Source organism: Leiobunum rupestre, chromosome 1, assembly GCF_980474605.1.
Source record: "Leiobunum rupestre chromosome 1, qqLeiRupe1.1.hap1, whole genome shotgun sequence".
Taxonomy (NCBI): Eukaryota; Metazoa; Arthropoda; class Arachnida; order Opiliones; family Sclerosomatidae; genus Leiobunum; species Leiobunum rupestre.
In genome coordinates, this window is record NC_143384.1 from 26,668,224 (window position 1) to 26,691,707 (window position 23,484).

Genomic DNA, 23,484 nt, shown 5'->3' on the forward strand with positions numbered 1-23,484 from the left:
CCATGAAATCTGTACCCAAGAAAATGCACGACTATTGACGGGTTGCGTTATCTTTGTGTGGGGTGCTGTGTTTGTTGCCAGAACGGAATTGATGGTGTTTAGCGGCACTTCGACCTTCTTACACATGAATCGCGTCATCAGTGATCTCGGCTTTTGTGACTAGCGACTGCTGTCCTAATTTACCTGTAAGAGAGCGAACGAGAGAGTATAAAAATGCTTTATTTAGCAGGATAAAATTAGATTAAAATGGATTTATAAAAAATACAATATATCAACTTTTGTAATTACACATAAATACGAAGAACGATAAATTACAAAAAGAAAGGTATCGAACCAGAATTAAAATTAAATTAAAACACCCAGGAAAGTTGCTGAATTTTATATACAACTTGAAAAATAAATAAAATAAAAATATATAAACGCTCGCCGAAGACTTTGCCATACCGGGGGATCAGTGTACAACGCTCTAAAATTGTGATGGACCCGACGATGGGAGGGTCACGTCCGATACAACAACCCGCATTGGAGGAGTAAAAAATCGAATGGAGAATTTGGGTAATTTAAAGATTTTAGAGTATTGTTAAACACCATAGAAGCGGATCAAGTCTTAACGACCGAAAATTAATTTCATTGTATCCACCTATCGGCAATTTTTTCAATGCAATGATTTGAGATAATAATTTAAATAATACAATATCCACCACAGTATATATAAGAACTTGACGGGAAAGCTATATAAATTTATCACTTTTTTAAAAAGAGTGTAACCCTAAGGTGAAAGGTCAAGCTTCTTTCACAACTCTAAAACGTAGCATATATTCGTTTGCTGCCGTTTTTATCACAACAATACGTTGAGACACTTCACTACGTTCTAGTTAGTCTCGCTACGTCTAAGAGCTAACGAAATAATATACTATTTTGAAAATTTATTATCCACTCAATACTGCCAGCAATGCGCGATAGACAAATCCACATTGGTTACCTTTACATTATGTCTGCCTTGAGGTATTACTACTACATACTTCTGCCATTGGTTATACTTTGGTTAATGTCACAAGTGTTACCGAACATGGAGCTCCACATAGCTTGGAAAATATTAAACAACACTCTAGCCGTTCTATTCTACACGTACAACGTTCAGTGAAGGTTTAGAAGTGAAAAACATCTCTTCTTCGTTTTACAGTAAGTAAAAACCACTTGGTTTTAATCTTTCGTTGGTTTCTTGAAATAAATATAGTAAACAAAATTATATCGTCTGTCTGCCCGTAGATTATTTATTTCTACATGCAAAAAGGTGATCTTCAGGAATATATGGCCCTGACCGTCATTTTATAAGCAATCAACAAAACTTTCGGAATCCAATATTTCTACGAAAACGTTAATATTCGCTATTTAAACGTTCTCTGTTTCTTTCATAAAATATAAGCGATATTATGGCCCCTTCAGGGTTATTCAAATGAAAAGATAAGGAAGAAAATGTACACTGGGCTAGTGAATGTGAAAACGTAAATATATCACTCTATCATCTTACAACTATCAACAAAGATAATTCGAAAAGAGGTCACTTCTAGCTCTCTCTGTAATACATCTCTTTATATTGCAGTAACTGCCTCGTTAATATATAGTTTACAAATGTCTGGAAGGTTTTGAACCTAGTTTCTTACAATGGAAGAAGATAATGGTTTCTATGGTCTATGCGAAACGGTATTCTGGGTAAGTGAAGACCATTTTATTCGTATATCACTCATTTCAGTATAATGTTTGTTATTTTGTCCCTTAAACCGATTTTAATCATTAAGGTTTTATTTTAAATTTGAAATGTCTCAGATCCTAGCCTCCTTAATTAGTTCTAATTTAGTTCTAAGATATTATTTCACGATAAATGTACCAAGAGCTAAATTAGTTTAAGAGAACAGACAACAACTACCGTTGATATATAAAAAATTCGAAGAAGTAAAAGATATCAAATATTTTTGAGACACTAAGGTATATTAGGGAAAAGGATAAGCGATTTAAACGGTTAATTATAGGATTGCCTTACAGGGAGATCCTGAGTAATAACGATCTCAAAAAAATTCCATCTCGATCTTCAAGTATAAGGTACTAAAGACGTTGAACTATTTCTGTAACGATTTTATTCTGATAATATCTTAGAAATGCTTTACAGGCGAGCTGTATTTTTTGTAACACACTGCAAACAAGACAGATCCCACCGCTGAAATCCGTGACACGCTGTTATTCTGTTATATTTACAGAATATTTTTTGGAAATATATTTCTGTATATATATTTTTATATTATTGAAACGATCTTAAGCAACTTTTGATTTTCACGGGCAAATATCAAAACTTTTCTAATTATTCTGCGTCTCGTAACGTAAAGAGCAAAATTTCAACAAGTGGGCCAAGACCACTTTTCTTTTTTTTATAAAATCAACTATTTTTTGTCATTTTTATGGGTTTATTTCGAATATGGGAGCGGTTACGATAGGAAAACTTGATAACGGGCCGATGATGTAAACTAGTTCGTTCTCAGTAAAACGTAAATCAGTTCATGTTTCCACCCAAAAGGCAAAAACATTAAAGCATGAAAGAATAGAAAACTTAGGAAACTGCTATACTTAAAAATATTTTATTTATTCAAAAATTGGAGCGCTCGTCAGCCGACACATTAAAGACTACTACTAAATATTTTTAAAATTTCACTTCACAAATCATTTATGAAAGTTAAACAAATACTACCCTTGTTGTTTTTAATTCCTACTACACTATTTAAAGATTTTTTTAATTATGCTTAAGCTCCCATTGTCTAAATTTATTTGCCTCTTATTTTAATATATACTGTTTCTTTGAAACAACGTTTATACCACGCCGTTTTTAGAGATTATAAAACTGCGATAGAGTAAAAGAGCATGTATATAAAAACCTCTTTATTTTCCGACCATTCATACCCTTTATCTTTCTTGTCATTAAATGTGAACCACCTTTGTCCTGATCGGACAGAATAAGAAACGTTATTACCAGCTTCTATTCCCACAGCCCCACCGAAATAGAAAGTTTGATTGAAAGTTACGGTTTGGGGTATAGATTTTAATTTCGTCATTTTTCTATGCTCATCTTCTGCGGTAAGTTCGGTAACACTTTTAATTTTAATGAAAAATCTAATTTCGCAGTCATACGCATTCTGCGATATTTCCTAGTACCAGAGGAATTAAATCACTGCATGAAATCTCAAAAGGAAATTTTGCAATTGGGATATTTTGTCCATTGGACAATCCACTACGATGACAGAATGGTTTATTGTCATGTAATGAGTCGGACAATCTGAGGAACTGCAATTGTTCTTTTCGTCTTCAGATTCTTGATCAATACTCGAATCTAAAATTCTCAAAATTTCATAAATACAGCTAGTGCATAAACTCTAAATAATTTATTGTTACGTCGGTTAAACTGTTATTCTAAGACTAATTATAAGAGCTAAGTTTGAAGCGGCTTTATTTACTTTTTATCCCACACTGGTCCCCCCTGGTGGCCAGTCTTACAAAGTATATTTTAAATGAGAAACATTAAACAGATTGGTTTAACTTGTAAATGAGATCATTGAATTTTCATATTCAGATTATTGTATATTTTGTGAAGAACAGATAGTTTTAAGGGTTCTGTAGATAACGATGTGACATTTTGGAGATGCGTCCAGATTTTGTTATTTGTACAGGAATGTAGTGAGCCATGAGGGCTGCAACTGATACAGTCGAGCTGGGACCTGTTTGAGGACGATCATGAAATCTGGTTGAGTGCTGGTGATTAGTGTTGTCCATGTTCATGTTACCGTCCTGCAATGAAGTTTTCTGAAGGAGCTCCGAGATATCATCTTTTGTCTTGTCAGAGAGCTCTGAGATGTGATCTTCGTCATTGGTGACAGAGTCCTGAGCATCTGCCCAGTTATCAGCATCAGCTGTTGATTCATTTGAAGGCGGTGTGAGAGGAGGAGCATGAACATAGATATCGCACTTTGGTTCCGATGGGATGAGGAAGAGGAGTGCGTGCGGAAGAGGGTTGCAGCATTTGGGCTCGACGAGAGTGAAGGGCGGTTTGAGTGGTGACAGTGGAAAATTTGGGAGCCAGCGTATCATTGTTGGTGGAGTTTGGAGTGCGGAGAAGGCGACTCATCAGCATCTCAGAGGGAGATGGAAGGTGAGGTTGAGGTGTGGTGCGATATTCCAATAGAACATAGTGGGGATATACAGGGTCTTTTTTTTTGCTCGGAAAAGTGTTTTTTTTCAAAAACTATTTATAGTACCGATTTCAAATTTGGAAGGTCAATTCTCTATACCGGGGGACATCAGTTTGAGAAATTTGAGCGTTTTCGGTAACGTTTTTCACCAATTTTGAAAAATTATTTTTCGACCACTAGGTGCGAGATAAAAAATTTCTATTATAAAGTTGTAGGCCGTCATCGAAAACCCTTAAAAATTGTTCACTCGACGAAAAACAACTTATTTATCAGTGAAAATTCGAGCTTGAAAAATTTACAAGTTGGTGAAGCCAAATTACGATTGTTTGAAACGATAATTGAAAAGGGAACAAGTCTAATACAAACGTAGTAGAGTTTTCACACTTGAAAAAATGTACACGTTTGGTTTTTAAATGCAGATATTTTATTCACATAAATTTTTACAAAACATTTTCAATAATATCACCATTGGCTGCAACACAGGTTTGTGCGCGAACAATTAAGTTCTCAAACGCTTTCTCTACCATTTCTGGTGTGACGTCTCGGCAAGCACTGATTATTCGTCTAATGAGTTCCTCCCTAGTTTCAATGGGCGTGGCGTATACCTTTGCTTTAACGAATCCCCAGAGAAAATAATCCAGCGGTGTTAGGTCAGGTGACCTTGCTGGCCAATGCACTGGACCATTTCTCCCTATCCACCTTTCAGGAAACTCGTTGTTGAGGTGCTCAGTTACTTGCCGGGGAAAATGCGGAGGGGCGCCATCTTGCTGAAACCACAACTGACGTCTTTCAGCCAATGGAAGGTCGTCGATTGCGTCACTCAGTTCGTTCTGTAGAAAATGTAAATACCTTTGGCCGTTGAGGTTCGTCGGCAGGAAAAAGGGACCAATCAAACGGTTTCCAACAAGTCCAACCCAAACATTGACCCGTTCAAATTGAACCTGGTGATGATATTCAAAACCCCAATGTGGGTTGATGTCAGACCAAAGATGGCTGTTTTGATGATTAAAGGGCCCATCTTTAGAAAATGACGTTTCGTCGGAGAACAAAACATGGCGCAAAAATTGTCTATCTTCTTGGACAGCATTTAGTAACCAGTTGCTAAATTCATAACGTCTTTGATGGTCTCCGTCAATTAGTCCTTGGTGGAGCGTAGCTCTTTATGGGTGATAGCGATTCTTACGAAGAATTTTCCACACACGATTTGCAGAACAACCCAAATCAGCAGCGGCGTTAGCGCAACTGTGACGAGGATATGCCACAAAGTACGCATTGATTGAAATCGTGAATTGCTCGTCTTACTGTATTTACAGATGGTGCTCCATTTGGATGTCTTTCTGCGAAGATTTCAGTCACTCTTCTAAGGTTTTGCGCTGCTTCTCCATAGTAAATGGCAACTATCTCGGTACGCTCAGCTACTGAATAACGAGGCATTGTTCGAAATATTATCAAACACTGATAATAATCTCCCAAAGTTTTCCTTTAAATACCCAATGCATGTTTAGGATTGACCTATAGCCTCGTGTTTTTTAAATCCGGTCGTTTTTTTAACCAAAGTTTCAACTGGATTAGGTAATTCGGTTTCAATTATCGTTTCAAACAATCGTAATTTGGCTTCACCAACTTGTAAATTTTTCAAGCTCGAATTTTCACTGATAAATAAATTGTTTTTCGTCGAGTGAACAATTTTTAAGGGTTTTCGATGACGGCCTACAACTTTATAATAGAAATTTTTTATCTCGCACCTAGTGGTCGAAAAATAATTTTTCAAAATTGGTGAAAAACATTACCGAAAACGCTCAAATTTCTCAAACTGATGTCCCCCGGTATAGAGAATTGACCTTTCAAATTTGAAATCGGTACTATAAATAGTTTTTGAAAAAAAAACACTTTTCCGAGCAAAAAAAAAGACCCTGTATACCCGCAGACTTGACTTTTATCAGCAATTTTTTTATAGTCTGGATATGCCGCTCAGCCATGCCATTGGACTGAGGAAAGATAGGGCTTGATGTTGTGTGGTTGACACCCCACTGAGTCAGGAAGTCAGAAAAGGCTTTGGAATTGAAAGGGGAGCCATTGTCTGTTTCAACTCTCTGTGGGCAGCCATGGCGAGCAAAGTGAGGTTTTATGGCCTTGATTACAGCGTCGGCCGTGGTTGTGCTTAATTCATCAATTTCCATGTATTAAGAGTAATAGTCAACACATAACAGAATGTTGACCGGATCATGGTGAAACAGATCCATACTAACAACCTCCCATGGCCGTTGTGGAACGGGATGTGGAGAGGTGACAATATGAGTATTATCCCTGTCTCTGGTTCGGCATATGGTGCAGCATTGAATGAGGGATGTAAGTTCAGGGGTTAGGCCAGGCCAATATACATGAAGACGAGCCTTTCTGAGACAGGAATTTATGCCTTAATGAGCACCGTGGAGTTGATTTTAGATCATTCTGCGCAAAGATTTGGGTATAATAAGTCGATCACCTTTATACAGTAAGCCATTGTCCACATTTATTTCATTCTGATGGGGCCAGTACCGTTTCATCTCCACAGAGAGAGAATTGGAAAAGCGGGGCCAACCACTTTCAGCATAGTGTTTTAATTGACTCATATCAGTGTCAAGTTGAATGTGAGTTTTTATTTCAGTTTCGCGGGCGGAAGAGAGTTTGGTTAGGGCATGCAATGCAGTTTGAGGACCTTCAGGATATGTGGAATCCGTTTTGAGAAGATTGCGTAGTGGTGCCGTTTTAGTGGAATGATTTTGAATAAATTTGCTCAAATAGTTGATAATGCCAAGGAAACTTAGGAGCTCCTTTTTTTTAGTTGGAGGTGGAATGGCGTGTATGGCTTAAATTCGGTCAGGATGTATGCGTACTCCGGCAGTGGAAATAATATGGCCTTGGTAAACAGCTTCCGGGCGAGCCAATTGGAGTTTTTTCTTACTAAAATTGATACCAGACTGACGTGCTCTGACGAGGACAGCTCGAAGTACCGCATTGTGTTGTTGTTTGTTCAACACAGCAATTAACAAGTCATCAATGGATATGTATAACCGTGGGAAATCGTGAAAGATGTGATCATGTGTCGTTGAAAAATCTCCGATGCACTTGCAATGCCATTCGGGAGGCAAAGGTAGCAAAAGCGTTCATAAATCGTGGCAAATGTGCACAGTAAAGAGCTTTCTTCCGTTAGGCGGATTTGCCAGAAGGCAGCAGAAAAGAGTGCTTCCATTTAATTCACTATAAATTTGAAGTGTTCGAAGAGAAGAGCTTCGTTAAGGTTTCGTGGATCCAGGCAAACCCGGATTGTGCCATCTGGTAAGGGAACTATAACCAACGCATGGACCCACTCAGTTGGTTCAGTCACTGGCCGAATGATGTGTAATTTGACCATGCGTTCCAATTCTTGTTTGAGTGGTATGCGGTAAGCATATGGAACACTACGTGGAGAAACTGTCACAGGTTGCACATGAGGCTTTAGCTTGTTTTGATGGACACCAGGTAAGCATCCCAAAGGACAAAAACATCTTTAAATTCCTCTAACAGTCCCTGAGGAGTGTAATTTGGGTTTGTGTAAGGAGTCAGGTCCAATGAGTTAATGAGTGTAGGAGCATGAGTGACGTGAGTAGTCTGTTCCTTGATGGAAGAACTTTCGTCTGGTGGGATATCAAGGCGTTTGACCAACCCGAGATATGTGGATGTAGTAGCTCCAATTATCGGAATGGTGTTCAATCTGGTTATGTAGAAAGAGCATTTTTGTGAGGCAGTGGTGGCCGTGCATAATAGATCAACCATGCCTACCATCGGTAATTGTTGTCGGTTGTATGCCATTACTATGTTCTCGGAAGGCCTGATTGGAGGGGGCGTCTGAAGTTTGTAATATACTGATGCCGGCAGTACATTCACTTGAGAACCCGTGTCTATCTTGAATTGTATGTGGATTGGTGTGATCCAGTCTTTTGGGTAAATGGTGAATGTAGAATCAACTGTGAGGAACGCAATGTGGAATGGATCCATGTCCAGATAGGAATCAGGGGTGAGAGGTGATTCCGCAGTTGATGATAGTTCAAGTGGAAATTGTTCCACGTAGTGATAGGTGGTGTCATAGTCCACTTGTGGATCAATGCCATAAAGAGAAAATTGGTCTTGGGAAGCATGATGAACCGCTTGGGGATATATAGTGAGTCATTGGCCTGATAATTGGGAAAATAGTTTTCAGGGGCAAGGTGAAGGACGAGCGAACGACAAGCTTTTGCAAAATGATTTAATCCACCGCAGTTGTCACAAATTTTGTTGTGAGCTGGGCATGTTTGGTATGGGTGAGAAGCGAGACAACGATTGCAAATTGACGGAGTGGCTGAATAGGGTCTACCTCGAGTGTAGGAAGTAGGACGGTTCGGAAACCTCGTAGGACTGTTCTGAAATCTTGAGTTGAGGTTGTATTGACGAGGTTGAGGCATTGAGGTGCGATGCCACCAACTATAGTTGCGTGGAGAGAATGCTTGAGACTGAATGGCATCTAGAGGTAGAGCTTGGTGGGGCTGGAGGCGTAATAGGAGAGAAAAGGCCTACTGTGGAGGTTAGAGCATCAGTGGCTGAAGTATATGATGAGGAAGTCTCTTCAGCTCTGCATATTTGAATGGCTTGAGTTAGTGTCAGATTTGACTTAGCAAATAATTTTTTGCGGAGTTCTTTTTTATGTATGCCCACAACAATCATGGTGCAGGTGAGTGAATCTCGAAGATTGCCAAAATCACAGTGAGCAGCTCTGGTTTTCAGGTCCGTGTCAAAGACGTCAAATGATTTACTAGGAGATTGTTTCGTGGTAAAGAAGCTATAACGAGACATTTCAACATTTCGGTATGGAGCCAAATAGGTCGTGTATCCATCACATACGGCTTGAAAAATTCGTTGTTGGCCTTGGGGTAATGGTGGTAGATCCAGTATTTTATAAATTTTACGACCTTCATCATATTTTGCTGTAAAGGAGGGTGTTGATTTTGGTGACATCAGCTTTGGCTGTGAGCTCAATGGCCTCAGAGAATATTTGAAATTGTTCCAGCCAATCTGCCCAAGAATCTGCTGGTCCATTTCCCAGTTGTAATTCCGGCGGAGGAGGAAACGTTGTGGTAGTTGCAGCCATGCTCAGAAAGAATGGCGAGACTTGCCGCCAAAAAGCGGGAAAGGGTTAGAAGCACCTATTATTTATGAACTTTACAAATGACCAAAAGAATGAGGCGGAGAGAAAATGCGTAAATTTGAACGCCAGGATACTAGTCATATATTAAAATTCTTCTGACACCATGTTACGTCGGTTAAACTGTTATTCTAAGACTAATTATAAGAGCTGAGTTTGAAGCGGCTTTATTTACTTTTTTTCCCACACTGGTCCCCCCTGGTGGCCAGTCTTACAAAGTATATCATGTGACATTTATGACATGAGCAATAAACTCCATATGTATAATTATACCTCCAGAGCTTGCCGTAAGGTTTAACGTACAACTTTCCGAATTGGTTGGCAAGTTAAACGACTCAAGACTGGGCGATTACTCGGTTAAAATTATCATTGTACGTTTTGCTTTTGGTTACGAATCCTGAGTGAAATTCAAATCAATAGCAAGCACTAAATAAATGAAAATCAGTTAAATAAAATTGGACTGCTGTGTGCTCGTCGTTTCCCTTTAGGAGCTCTCTCCAAAGGGCTTGACTCCCTGTCTCCATAGGTGGGGTGTCGGCTGGAGTTGCTACAGAATCCACTCTTAATCCCACTGCTGTGTGCGAAGTGGGGATTGGACCACCCATTGCTGCACCTTCTGCTGGGTTGAGTGGCTTGCGTCAAAGGTGCGACCATCAGTAGTGGGGTTCTGCTACCCATGCTGGATTTGTCACCTGTCCGGGCTTGGGGACGCTGGCGTAGGGCACTATGATGATAGGCCTCCGGTGGTATGGTCCCTGTTACTTGGTACACCGGGCTATAAATTCTGACACACTGCTCTCACGATTAAAGAACAGTGAGCAAATATACGATTTTTTAAATTGTTAAAACTACTCTCTATTGAAGCGCTACTACCTACATGGTCTGCGTTTTGAAAAAAGCTTGACATATTATTTGACCATAGAGGGATTAGATAGTTTCAAAACATCACAAATATTTTCCGGGTATACTGCTAGGTTTCCCGTCTCTCCAACCTCCTCTTCCACGGAGGTTTCAATTTTGCAGCTCTCTGCAGTGTTTTCGACCCGTTTTGCAAAGGGAGACCCTGATAGCACCACTTCATCCATATTTTCTGTTAACGTTACGTCGCTGCTATCGCAAGCGTCTTCTTCCATAAGCGCATTAATAACTCCGGTAGTTATAGCTTCTTTCAAGAACAATTTTCTTCTTGAACATATAGTGTCAAAATTTGTGATAACACTTTTTCCTTCCGTGGGTGACAAACATACCGTAAAGAGAGCTTGTGTAACTCTCTTACACTTTTCGCTTGAATTGCTTGACCCATTGCTCTTATGTAAATTTGTCTTATGTTTTTGATTGCTTGCGCAAACTGGGCCAAGTAACAATAAACTTCACAGCGTGCGCCACATCACAGCGCACGATACATGACGGCAGTTTTTCGAGAACCCTTTCCGAGCCTTCTAATAAATCAATTTCAGCGCACCTGGAAATGTATTCGCTTAGAGTGGAAAACTGCGTGAAAGTTCTCACTACTGCATAAACCAGAGCTAAAGACATATCTGTCACAACTTCTCTGGGTGAACAATTTCCAGTAGATTTCAGCCAAGACGACAGCCAATAACAAATGTCATCGGCACTGTGTGCTTCAGAAATCATTTGTGTAACAGGATACTGCTCCTGCAAATCCGCTTCGAGAACTGTGGCTTCGTATAGAAAGATATTCCCACTTTTTTCTTTCCAGGATCGCAATACCTTTTTGCAAATTCCTCCAGTAGCGTCGATCGATAGCTTGGCAGAATTTTTGTTCCACTGAAAGTAATTACGGTAGATGTGTATTTGAGAAGGCGACCAATAATGGACAAAGAATTTTAAGAGGGATATCGATTGTATTACGTCGTCGAAAGGTGGTATTCCTTTCATCTTATAAAAAGCCGTGATTGGATCTTCCTTTAGTCTACTCGCTTTCAATGTTGTGTGTTTTGCCACCGATAAAAATTTATTTGAAGGAATAATTGGAGGTTCATTTTCTAAAAATCATCGCAAGCTTCGGCACGCGTTAATCCTGCTAGTGGTCTCACTAACCTTGAATTTCCATGATCAATGTGGAATTTTCCCGCATATCGACATTTAATGTGAACGTTGGCGTTGACATTTGGCTATCTTTTTATTGTTCCAGTAAAGATCGATTTGCAAATTTTACAATACCCTTGAAATTTGGCATATATTGCTGAACTGAAAACCACTTTTGCTCGCTTAAAAGTCAACGGGCAAAACACACGATCTCTGGTGTGCTCTTGAAAATGATTGTAAATCACACCACTCCAAATTCCTGAAAAAATTAAAATATATCATATTCCGCCTTAATGTAATTTGAAAGTCATTTGCATAGCGATACGCATAGAGTTTAGGGGATGGAAATGTTTTATACTCTAAAAAGTCACGTGACACCTCTAGCAACTCAAATTTTTCCTTGCTGTCCGAGTCCCAATTTAATTTACAAATCAAGGGTAACATTTAATTAATCAATAAATAAAATTTAAATAAAAGGAACTCCAAAATTGAACGCGTTGGGGGATATAAGGAGATAAAATATCCCATACCGCGGTAAGCTTTGGAGTTCCTATTATTTAGATTTCATTTATGATTGGGATATTGTTGATCGAAATTCAAGGATTGTAGACCATTTAACCGAAATCCCATTCGTCCGAATGTACCATTCAACCGAATTCCAATCGACCGAAAACCGCGTTTTGCGCGGTTTTCATTCAATATACCGTTAGTGATACATATTTATATATCGTAGGTTACGTGACGATAGTATATCTAATTTGGACTAAACTTTGTCTTAAATATTTATTATTTCGTACCGACGTGTATTTTTAGACCTTTTTCCCTTGAAATTTGATATTTTCCGGGTTTAATTTTGGAAAATAACCTTGATAAGACCCGACGTGAAATAGTTGCCTACCATATCTAACCTAGCCTAACCTAACCTAACCTAACCTAACCTAACCTAACCAACCTAACCTAACCCAACCCAACCCAAACTGAACTAACCTAACCTAACCTAACCTAAACCAACCCAACCCAATCTAACCTAACCTAACCCAACCTGAACTAACCTACCCGAAGTGAAAACGAACCAGATTTAAATTTCCCATTCGACTGAATCCCGCCATGTTGGGCTATAAACGAAAATACTTTTCGGTTCAATGGGATTCGGTCAAACGGGATTCGGTCCAATAGTATACAACCAAATTCAAGTGATCAAATTTGTTTCATTCTGTGTTTCCAAATGATAGAATTATCATATGATATAAATTCATTTGACCGAACGACACAAGATCGAAAATGTATTTATAGTAGCAGCGGTACACCAAAAAACGTTTCATTTTTGGTTAAAAGCAAATCGCTTTGCATGGAGTTACATTAAAACGAAAGAAGCGATTTGAACCTCAGCACCTAATTTTTTGGCCGTGTGGAGGGCCACCATCTTAAAAAATGGCCGCCATTTTTTCGTCGCGTATAATTCGAGAAGTACTCCATGGAAATTAACAAATAAGGTGTCATTCTTATTTTAAGGTAAGTATCTATCGAATGCATTTCACGAAATCTCAAAAATGTCAAAAGGTCAAAGGTCATAGATAAAAACTCTTATTACCACCTGATAAAACTGCAACAAACGGCCGTTTTCAGTAATTTAATATGAACAATAAAATTAAACAAAAATTTATTGAGATGAACCTCTTTCTTAAGATCAATTTGAAATTTAAAACATTTAAATTGATAAAGTAGTTAGCTAAGTATTAAATTTTAAGTGTAACCCCACCCCAACACTTTTAGTAGCAGCGGTACACTGAAATAAACGGTAGTATACTTAAATTTTGGTTTAAAGCAAATCGCTTTGCATGGAGTCACATTAGACCAAAAGAAGTGATTTGACCCGCAGCACCTCATTTTTGGACCGTGTGGAGGGCCGCCATCTTGGAACATGGCCGCCATTTTTTCGTCGCGTATAACTCGAGAAGTACTCCATGGAAATTGACAAATAAGGTGTCATTCTTATTCTAAGGTAAGTATCTATCGAAAGCATTTCACGAAATCCTCAAAAATTTCAAAAGGTCAAAGGTCATTGATAAAAACTCTTATTACCACCCCAAAAAACTGCCGTTTTCAGTCATGTAATATAAAAAAATAAAATTTAACAAAATATATTGAGATGAACCTCTTTCTTAAATTCAATCTGCAAATTAAATTAATTAAATTTATAAAGTAGTTAGCTGATTATTAAAATTTAAGGGTAACCCCACCCCAACACTTTTATCTATGTTGTTCGATAAATAAAGAAATTTCTAGTTTAGAGCAATCTACATTTCACAAGGCCTTATATGTCTGAAATTTGTTTCTATTTTTTAATTTTAATACAACAACAAGTGAACAATGAATATATTACATATTTTCATTATAATTTTGCAGGATTTTAGTTACATCATATCAGAAAAAGACAAGATTAGTTCGATTTTTTATATTGGGTACTGCGCGACCCTAGATCCAGGCGTCTGCTTCCCTGCAACATTCGCCACTATTTTGTGGTTGAACCTTTGCGATATACTCGCAGGGGCCAACAGTAACATTTAAGCGGCAGGAGTAACCACGACTCTTTAAGCGAGTCATTGCTACTCCCGGCCCTGCAGTAGTTACTTCCGCCGTTACCATTCGAATATTCGTCACTCGTTTTTTTATCTCAGCGTTTGCCCAAGTATGGTGTATACACAGTTTTTACATACAGTAAACGCGAATGTTGCAGTGTAGCACAGGCTGGTTCAAGGGCCACGCAACACTCGGTATATTGAGAACAATTCTAAAAAATTTCTCACTGATCGTTATTACAAGATCCTTTGAAATTACTACACTGCAGAGTACAGGGTAGAAATTGTTGGCGACAAGAGCAACGATTTGACTCACAACCTGATTTGCCCCCGCATTTTTCAAGTTCACGGCACGTGTGCCATACATCAGGAAGTTCAGACCATTTTGGTGTCAAACGTCCTTCTATATTTCTCCATCCCCAACTAGACGAAGGTGCTTTTTCTCCTATTGAATCCGCACTGCTCCAAATCTGTCCCGACTGATAAGCTGCACGCAAAATATGCTGCTAGAGCGAGGCTGATGTAGGAGGTATCAAGTGAATAGCCTTGTTTTTGTTACAAAACAAACTCATCTAGAGTTTTTACTGTTTCGAGAGGCAAGATAGGCAGCGGGCTAGAAAGGTTTAAGAACGCAAGTGTCGCTTTGTCCATTGCAGTCCAGACTTTCCAACCTGTCTTTTTGCCCTTTGATGAAAAAAACGATACACTGGATGCGACAATGTATCGTTTTTTGTTTAGTTTGTTGTAAAGTTATATGACTCAAAAAGTCAATTAAAGAAAGTTAACGAAGCCAGGAAAATAATGATTGTAACAAAAACAAGGCTATTCACTTGATACCTCCTACATCAGCCTCGCTCTACCAGCATATTTTGCGAGCAGCTTATCAGTCGGGACAGATTTGGAGCCGTGCGGATTTAATAGGAGAAAAAGCACCTTCGTCTAGTTGGGGATGGAGAAATATAGAAGGACGTTTGACACCAAAATGGTCTGAACTTCCTGATGTATGGCACACGTGCCGTGAACTTGAAAAATGCGGGGGCAAATCAGGTTGTGAGTCAAATCGTTGCTCTTGTCGCCAACAATTTCTACCCTGTACTCTGCAGTGTAGTAATTTCAAAGGATCTTGTAATAACGATCAGTGAGAAATTTTTTAGAATTGTTCTCAATATACCGAGTGTTGCGTGGCCCTTGAACCAGCCTGTGCTACACTGCAACATTCGCGTTTACTGTATGTAAAAACTGTGTATACACCATACTTGGGCAAACGCTGAGATAAAAAAACGAGTGACGAATATTCGAATGGTAACGGCGGAAGTAACTACTGCAGGGCCGGGAGTAGCAATGACTCGCTTAAAGAGTCGTAGTTACTCCTGCCGCTTAAATGTTACTGTTGGCCCCTGCGAGTATATCGCAAAGGTTCAACCACAAAATAGAGGCGAATGTTGCAGGGAAGCAGACGCCTGGATCTAGGGTCGTGCAGTACCCAATATAAAAAATCGAACTAATCTTGTCTTTTTCTGATATGATGTAACTAAAATCCTGCAAAATTATAATGAAAATATGTAATATATTCATTGTTCACTTGTTGTTGTATTAAAATTAAAAAATAGAAACAAATTTCAGACATATAAGGCCTTGTGAAATGTAGATTGCTCTAAACTAGAAATTTCTTTATTTATCGAACAACATAGATAAAAGTGTTGGGGTGGGGTTACCCTTAAATTTTAATAATCAGCTAACTACTTTATAAATTTAATTAATTTAATTTGCAGATTGAATTTAAGAAAGAGGTTCATCTCAATATATTTTGTTAAATTTTATTTTTTATATTACATGACTGAAAACGGCAGTTTTTTGGGGTGGTAATAAGAGTTTTTATCAATGACCTTTGACCTTTTGACATTTTTGAAGATTTAATGATATGCATTCGATAGATACTTACTTTAGAATAAGAATGACACCTTATTTGTTAATATCCATGGAGTACTTCTCGAGTTATACGCGACGAAAAAATGGCGGCCATGTTCCAAGATAGCGGCCCTCCACACGGTCCAAAAATGAGGTGCTGCGGGTTAAATCGCTTCTTTTGGTCTAATGTGACTCCATGCAAAGCGATTTGCTTTAAACCAAAATTTAAGTATACTACCGTTTATTTCAGTGTACCGCTGCTACTAAAAGTGTTGGGGTGGGGTTACACTTAAAATTTAATACTTAGCTAACTACTACATCAATTTAAATGTTTTAAATTTCAAATTGATCTTAAGAAAGAGGTTCATCTCAATAAATTTTTGTTTAATTTTATTGTTCATATTAAATGACTGAAAACGGCCGTTTGTTGCAGTTTTATCAGGTGGCAATAAGCGTTTTGATCTATGACCTTTTGACATTTTTGAGATTTCGTGAAATGCATTCGATAGATACTTACTTAAGAATAAGAATGACACCTTATTTGTTATTTTCCATGGAGTACTTCTCGAGTTATACGCGACGAAAAAATGGCGGCCATTTTCCAAGATGGTGGCCCTCCACACGGCCAAAAAATTAGGTGCTGCGGGTCAAATCGCTTCTTTTGGTTTAATGTAACTCCATGCAAAGCGATTTGCTTTTAACCACAAATGAAACGTTCTACCGTTTTTTTGGTGTACCGCTGCTACTATTAGGGGAAACTCCTAAAATGGCTATATTAGAGATGGTAGAACTAATAAAGGTATGCCTTAAGTGTTTAGGCACTACAATTGAGAACTCGTCGAAATACTACATTTTAGACGTATTAAATATGATGGATATCATCGGCTTCGTAACAAAATATGTGTTTTTGAGGGACAAATTAAGGACTTAAAGGTGAGCAAGTTATTAGCTGACGCTAAAGGTAGGTTAAGGAAGGGTAAATTTCTCACTGAGTTCAGTCTTTTTAGATGAATAACTTACCTTACCGAGTTACGAGATCTACTCTACTTCATTTTAAATAATACTGCCTAGAATTAGTGCATAAAAAAGGATACCCGCCGTTACCAATTTAAGTCAAAACAAAATATGTATGCAATGGTCGGACGTTGTCGCATATTTAGTCTGAAATGATTTCTACCTTCAATGACTAGTTTATTATCAAAAACTATTCTCCGGGCACAGCCTAATTTTAGGGTGACCATGTGTTGAGTGCGAAGTCGACGTCCATCGACCTTGAAGAGTTCTCAGTGTGTAATTTGATGGGAAATGCATTTTCTTACTATGTTCATGACAAACCAGGATACGCGAAGGAAGAAAACTTGATTGGGCTATTTAAATGCTATGGTAAAAGCAAATTATGAAGCTTGAGGAAAACGCAAACTTTGTTCATTGCGTAGCTCATTATCTTAATCTCGTTGTAAATTATGTAGTGCAAAATTAATTAGGTCTCAATTTTTGCTTGATCATTGTTTTTTTCTCCTAGTGTTTTGAAATTTTCAGGGTATATTTGTTAGGTATGGAAGGGTTTGGTTTCAAAATGTCAGAAAAAAGCGAACGAATTTTCGCGGTTTTGGAAAATATATTTTTTCACCGGTAGGTGTCACACAAAATGTTTCAACGGCAAAGTTGTAGAGCATAGTCAAAAATTTTAAAATAAATCTGGTTCGGTCGAAAAATAGTTGTTGTTCTACGAGCCAATAGCCCTTAACGAATTATAGGAAACATGCTTTTCAGCTATACATTTTACAAAATCAAAAAAAATAAACAAACTTTCAAATGTTTATTAATGACTTTTACAAAAAAAAATTAAAAAATTCCGCCTTCTGACGCAATGCACAAATATGCACGATGTTCCATATTTTGAAATGCACCCTGAACCATTTCTGGAATGACGCGACGACATGCTTCCATAATTCTTTGTATTAAGTCTTCAACGCTCGTCACAGGTGTTTGGTAAACGTATTCCTTTATGAAACCTGAAAGGAAAAATTCGAGTGGTGTTAGATCCGGGAACCTTGCAGACTAACGAACAGAAACGATTCTACCGATCCATCTTCCAGGAAACTCGTCGTTTAGATATGCAACCACACCACGAAGTTGATGAACTGGTGCCCCATCTTGCTGGAACCAGATATGTCTGTACTCGGCAAGAGGAATGACTTCCAACTCATTGGATGTTTCGTTTTGAAGAAACTCCAAGTAGTTTTGTCCGTTCAAAAGATTTGGAAGGAAGAACGGGCCAATAAGTCTGTCACCTAACAGACCAGCTCACACCTTTATGAGAAGCTGCACTTGGTGGTGGTGAGGGAATCCCCAGTATGGATTTTCGTAGTCCCACATGTGGTTATTCTGAAGGTTGAATGGCCCATCTGTTCCGAATAAACACTCGTAGGACAACGGTAGTTGAGCGTGAATATCCTGGTGTTCGTCAGCCATAAGATAAAACCAGTTGCAGAAGGCGAGTTGGCGCTGTCTGTCACCGTCATGCAGTGGAGTGTCGCTCGGTAAGAATGAAAACGGTGTCTGTTGAGAGTTCTCCAAACGTATTTTATATTACACGGATTATTTTGAAATGCTCTGACTGGGCATTTTTTCCAGAAACTACAAGAGATAGAGTTGCGGAATTCCCAGGGTATTATTTCTAGTGTGGGATCGGAAATAATTTAAGATTTTTTTTTAAAATATTTTTTCACCGGTAGGTGATAAAAAAAACGTTTCAATGAGAAAGATGTAGGTTGCAATCGAAAATGTTCAAAGAAATTGGTTTCATTGGAAAAGAACACTTGTTTACGAAGATATGAGCTGATGAAAAAAAGAATTGTCCATAGGGTCCAATAGCCTTCGCATTTTTATACGTCAATGAAATAAATCACGTTAAAAGATTAAATTGTTTAAAAAAGTACATGTAATTTACCAAAACGCCAATTTAGGCCTTCAGTAGGCCAACTACGCACACAGACCAGGTTCTCAATAAGTATTTAATGTGAAATCTTATTGTTTTCAACCATTCTCTAACGTTAATTGAGCACTAAAGTATTCTCGTGATCAGCGTGCATTTAGGATTGCGTTATTTTATGGTGAAGCTAATCGTAATGCGCATAGGGTTAGTGAATTGTTCACCGTTCGATATCTATAGATAGAAGACCAAGCCACAACACCGTTCTTGGAGCTGTTCTTGACTTTCAGACTTACGGAAACATCAAACCCAGATTTCGTGAGCCAGGGCGTCAAAACATCAGCTTGGAAGACACCGTTCTAGCCTATTTTGTTCCGTATCGTCGAGCAAGCGTCAGAGGTGCAAGTGACGATCTCGGATTATCGACGAACTACAATCACAACTTCCATCCGTGTCGAACGACCCTCCCCCAAGCTGTGCACGATGTTCAATTAAATCTTTCAGACATTTCTTACATTTACGTACAAAAATGCGAAGGCTTTTGGCCCCTATGGACAGCTAGTTTTTTTTTCATCAGTTCATATCTTTGTGTAAAAGTGTTCTTTTCCAATGAAACAAATTTCTTTGAACATTTTCGACAGCACTCTACAACTTTCTCATTGAAAAGTTTGTTATAGCACCAACCGGTGTTGAATATTTTATAGTGTCCCAAGGGTCTTGTACCCAATTGTTTTAATATCATAAGAATTAAATATAACTTGTAATTAATAATATTGTTTAATTGATAAAAGCCTATTTGTAACCTATTTTTTACCGTAAATGTAGTAAAATAAAATCTGTAAATTTTTTCCAACCAAAGAAAACCAATTTTAAAGAAATTCCGCTGGCGCCAGCGTTCTTGGGTTTTTAGTTCCACATCGATATATATATATATATATATATATTGGTATCGAAGTGGGACTATTGCTATGGACGGAATGTCGTTAAGTGTTTGTTGTTGTTGTTTGTTTCATTGGCGGTAGATGGAGCTGCGAAAAATAATTCAATTAATTTATATAATATAACTTATTTGATCCCAGATTTCTGGCCGCTTAGTTTCCGAAACCGACGCCTTTATAAAGTGAGCGACGCCGTCCTCTTCGAATTTCATGCTTGAACCTTTAGCCTAGAACACTTATATAGTTTGTATAGTTGAACCAGAGATTTTCCGCACCCTCACGCGTGCCGTTGATTTCCACCCCACCCCCTAAAAGGGAGAGTGAACGAAAAAAAGCAAGTTGCTTTCATTCGTTAGAACTCTTTGACGCGCACGCAGTGCCGTTAATTTCCGCCCCCTCCGACCAACCTCCTTAAAGGGAGAGTGACCGAAAAACACAAGATGGTTTCATTCGATAGCAATCTTTGACGTGCACAATAAAACTCTCTGACGCACACGAAGTGCCATTAATCTCCGCCCCCTTCGACCAGCCCCCTTAAAGGGAGAGTCACCGAATGGTACGATATCGTACGCCACGAAAATTGTAATTCACCGTAAAAGTTGCGATGAAATCATCGCACTGACGCGTCTTCAATTGATTTCCCATTTTCCGCAAAATTACATTCATGTGTATTTTCTTGATGTATTTTGCGAATTTACATGACTTTTGGTGCCTAAACTACCCAAATTTTTGATATAAATTTCCTAAAATAAACACATTTGAATCCCAGTTTAAGAATTTCTTTAAATCATATTTTCAATAATTTAAATGAATTATGTTCGTCGTATTTTGCTTACCTATTTGACCTTTGATACTTTCCGTGTATCAAACGATAGGAAATTACATGGCCTCAATAGCTTTTGTATTGGTTAATTTGGTTTGCCCACCCGCGTATCCTGAGGATGGGCGGTGGCCACTCTTTAACATAGGATGGTAAATTATATATCAAACGATAGGAAATCACATGGCCTCAACAGCTTTTGTATTGTTTGACCACCCGCGTACCCTGAGGGTGGGTGGCGCTTAATTTTTAATCCTTCAACTTAGGATGGTATTTTATATATCTAACGATAGGTAATTACATGGCCTCAACAGCTTTTGTATTGTTTTGCCCTGCCGCGTATCCTGAAGATGGGCGGCATCCACTCTTTAACTTAGGATGGCAATTTATATATCAAACGATAGGGAATGAGATGACCTCAACAGCTTTTGCATTAGTTTGCCTACCTGTGTCTACTAAGGGTGTATGGGCTTGCCCACCCGAATACGCCGATGTGGAACTAATATTTCGGCCTGGGCCGACTTGTCTCCTGTAATCCCTTAGGACGGTCCAAAAATGACCGTGGCAGCCCGACTCAGTGACGCTCGGAGCTGCGGAATTTCTGCCCCTCGAAACAAAAACCCTTTAACTTTCCATAGCTTTGTAACTGAAAAGGTGAAATACGCGCGAAAGAGAGCCCCGAGAAAATATTCTCCAGGCTTCTCACTAGCATTTTAGCGCGGGACCCAAAAGGTTCAAGCCTCCTCACCTCTCCAGAAAAAGAGGAAAATCCCAAATTCAAGCCGCGGTCGCTCCATAAGAGCAAGTTGTTAAATTTATAACTGTAAGTTAAAAATATAAAATTGTGTTTAAATGTTAATTACCTCGTCGTCTCCACTTTATACCTACAACTAATACTTGGAAATTTTTAAGTCAGTTTTTAAGTAAATTTAGGCTCTCCCAACCAAAAGTATTCTACAACCGGTGAAAAAAAATTTGTTACAAAATCCCGAAATTATTTACGATTTTTTTGAATCTTAGGATTTAAAGCTATCCCTTACTAGAAATAATACCCTGAAAATTTCGTAACTCTATCTTTTGCAGTTTCTCAAAAAATGTCCGGTCAGAGCAATTCGAAACACCTTGTATTATATTATATTGTATTATGTATTATATTATATATTGTTTCGGTTAAGTCAACTCATCAAGGAGCTGTCGTTTATTGATTTCTTGTACATTTGGTTTTTCTAAGAAATCTTACATACATTTACATTTAATAACAGGGTTATAAAGGTTTGAAAAATTATTAAAAACATTTCAGTTTTACACGATATGATTTTGGATCAAAAATACTGCTGGCTAAAAATTCGTGGAACAAATGTGTTTTATACTTTTTAGCTCTCTTTTTCAATCTCTATAAAAGTACAAAGTCGTGTTTTGAACTGATTTCCAATTAACTCAGGATCGTCTGTACATTATTTAATTTTCTTATTTTAAGAGAAATATATAGATAGCTTTCTTATAGCAAGAATAAATTTTGTAACATTGCTAAAGGGCTGATTTTTAACATTGTATAACCCGTATTCTATATTTGTTAAATTAAAATTATCATTATATACTTTGGTTAAAAACATTTGTGTAAATTTACAAGTAAAAAACATGTGGTCTAACGTTCATACACTGTTCTCACAAAAGAGGCAGGCCAATTTTGGAGTTATAACGTTGCTATACATTAGGCGCCATAAAATGTTATTTTCATGGTAATTAAACGAACTTTTCCAAATTACTTAGCAATTTGTTATGGCCCCTTCGATATTGACTATAGCTTCATAGAAATTTTTACTGGTCTTTCTATATAACCAGGGGACACTGGATTGAGGTATCCTTCTAATTCCAATTTTTCCGTATTAGTTAAGAGTTGCGTTTGATTACTGTTCATTTTAAGTTCTTGGTGAAGATTTACTCTCAGATTTTCACTTTCTTCGTCTCCGTAGAATAAATTTAGCGGGAATTCCTTGTACAGGGCGGATTGTATCAATGTGAACTGACTGGAGACCTTTCTATTTGATGCTGCGCTCAGGTTTTTACCGTCCGCAGGATCTATAAATCTTTGGTCTCTTTGGTCGAAAAAGTCACGAACATAACTGAAACCTTCCGCTTTCCACTTCGGGTGGAAAATTGATAAGTCTAAAAATGGACATTTCCATATTAGAAAGGTCAACAGACTAGGGAGATTCGACGGTTTTTCTAATTGAAAGAGTAACGATTTCCAAAAATAGAACAGGACCTTATAGAACTTCGGTAAAGATCCGACCGAAAGGACGAAATCGCGGTAACTCAGAACGACGAATTCGAAATTCATACTATTTGTTAGTTTCAAGTGGCTAATAAATAAAAGTTTGATACTATGACCTTTACCCTCTATCGTTTTCGCTTCACTCTTGCTTCCGCTGATTGGTAGATCATCTTTATAAAGCCCGCGACTGCATCTCCGTCCAAAATGATTTAAGATCTTAAATAAATAATTATGGTTTACATGGTCGAAGGCCTTCTTTGGTCCAACGAGACGATGGCCAATGGTAAATTGTGTTTCGTGAAATATTGTCTAGAATTATGGCAATATTTGAGCCGAAAGTACGTCCACGAATACCTGCCGTTTGGTCTTGGCCCTAAATAGGTGCAATAACTAGTGGCTTTACCGGGGAATCGGGAACCGGCTCTTGTAACCCATAAGGGCGGTCGGGCACTGGGGACACGTTAGCTCTGATCAAATGGTCCTATCTGCACCTAGAAACTGAGCTTCGGCTCAGGCTAACGGAGGGGGTCCGTGCAAACTGGCCGCCTCGG

The 23,484-nt window shown here is 38.3% G+C and overlaps 1 protein-coding gene across 1 annotated transcript in view; it reads left to right on the forward strand.

The window, feature by feature from the left end:
- Positions 1-1,616: 1,616 nt before the first annotated feature.
- The window catches only part of LOC149961990 (multidrug resistance-associated protein 1-like), a 56,879-nt gene continuing 35,011 nt past the window's right edge, over positions 1,617-23,484 (forward strand). Inside the window, exon 1 of the mRNA XM_090178000.1 lies at positions 1,617-1,713. Within this exon, the coding sequence (XP_090034126.1) occupies positions 1,666-1,713 (48 nt within the window). The 5' untranslated portion in view covers positions 1,617-1,665. The remainder of the gene's footprint in view (positions 1,714-23,484) is intronic.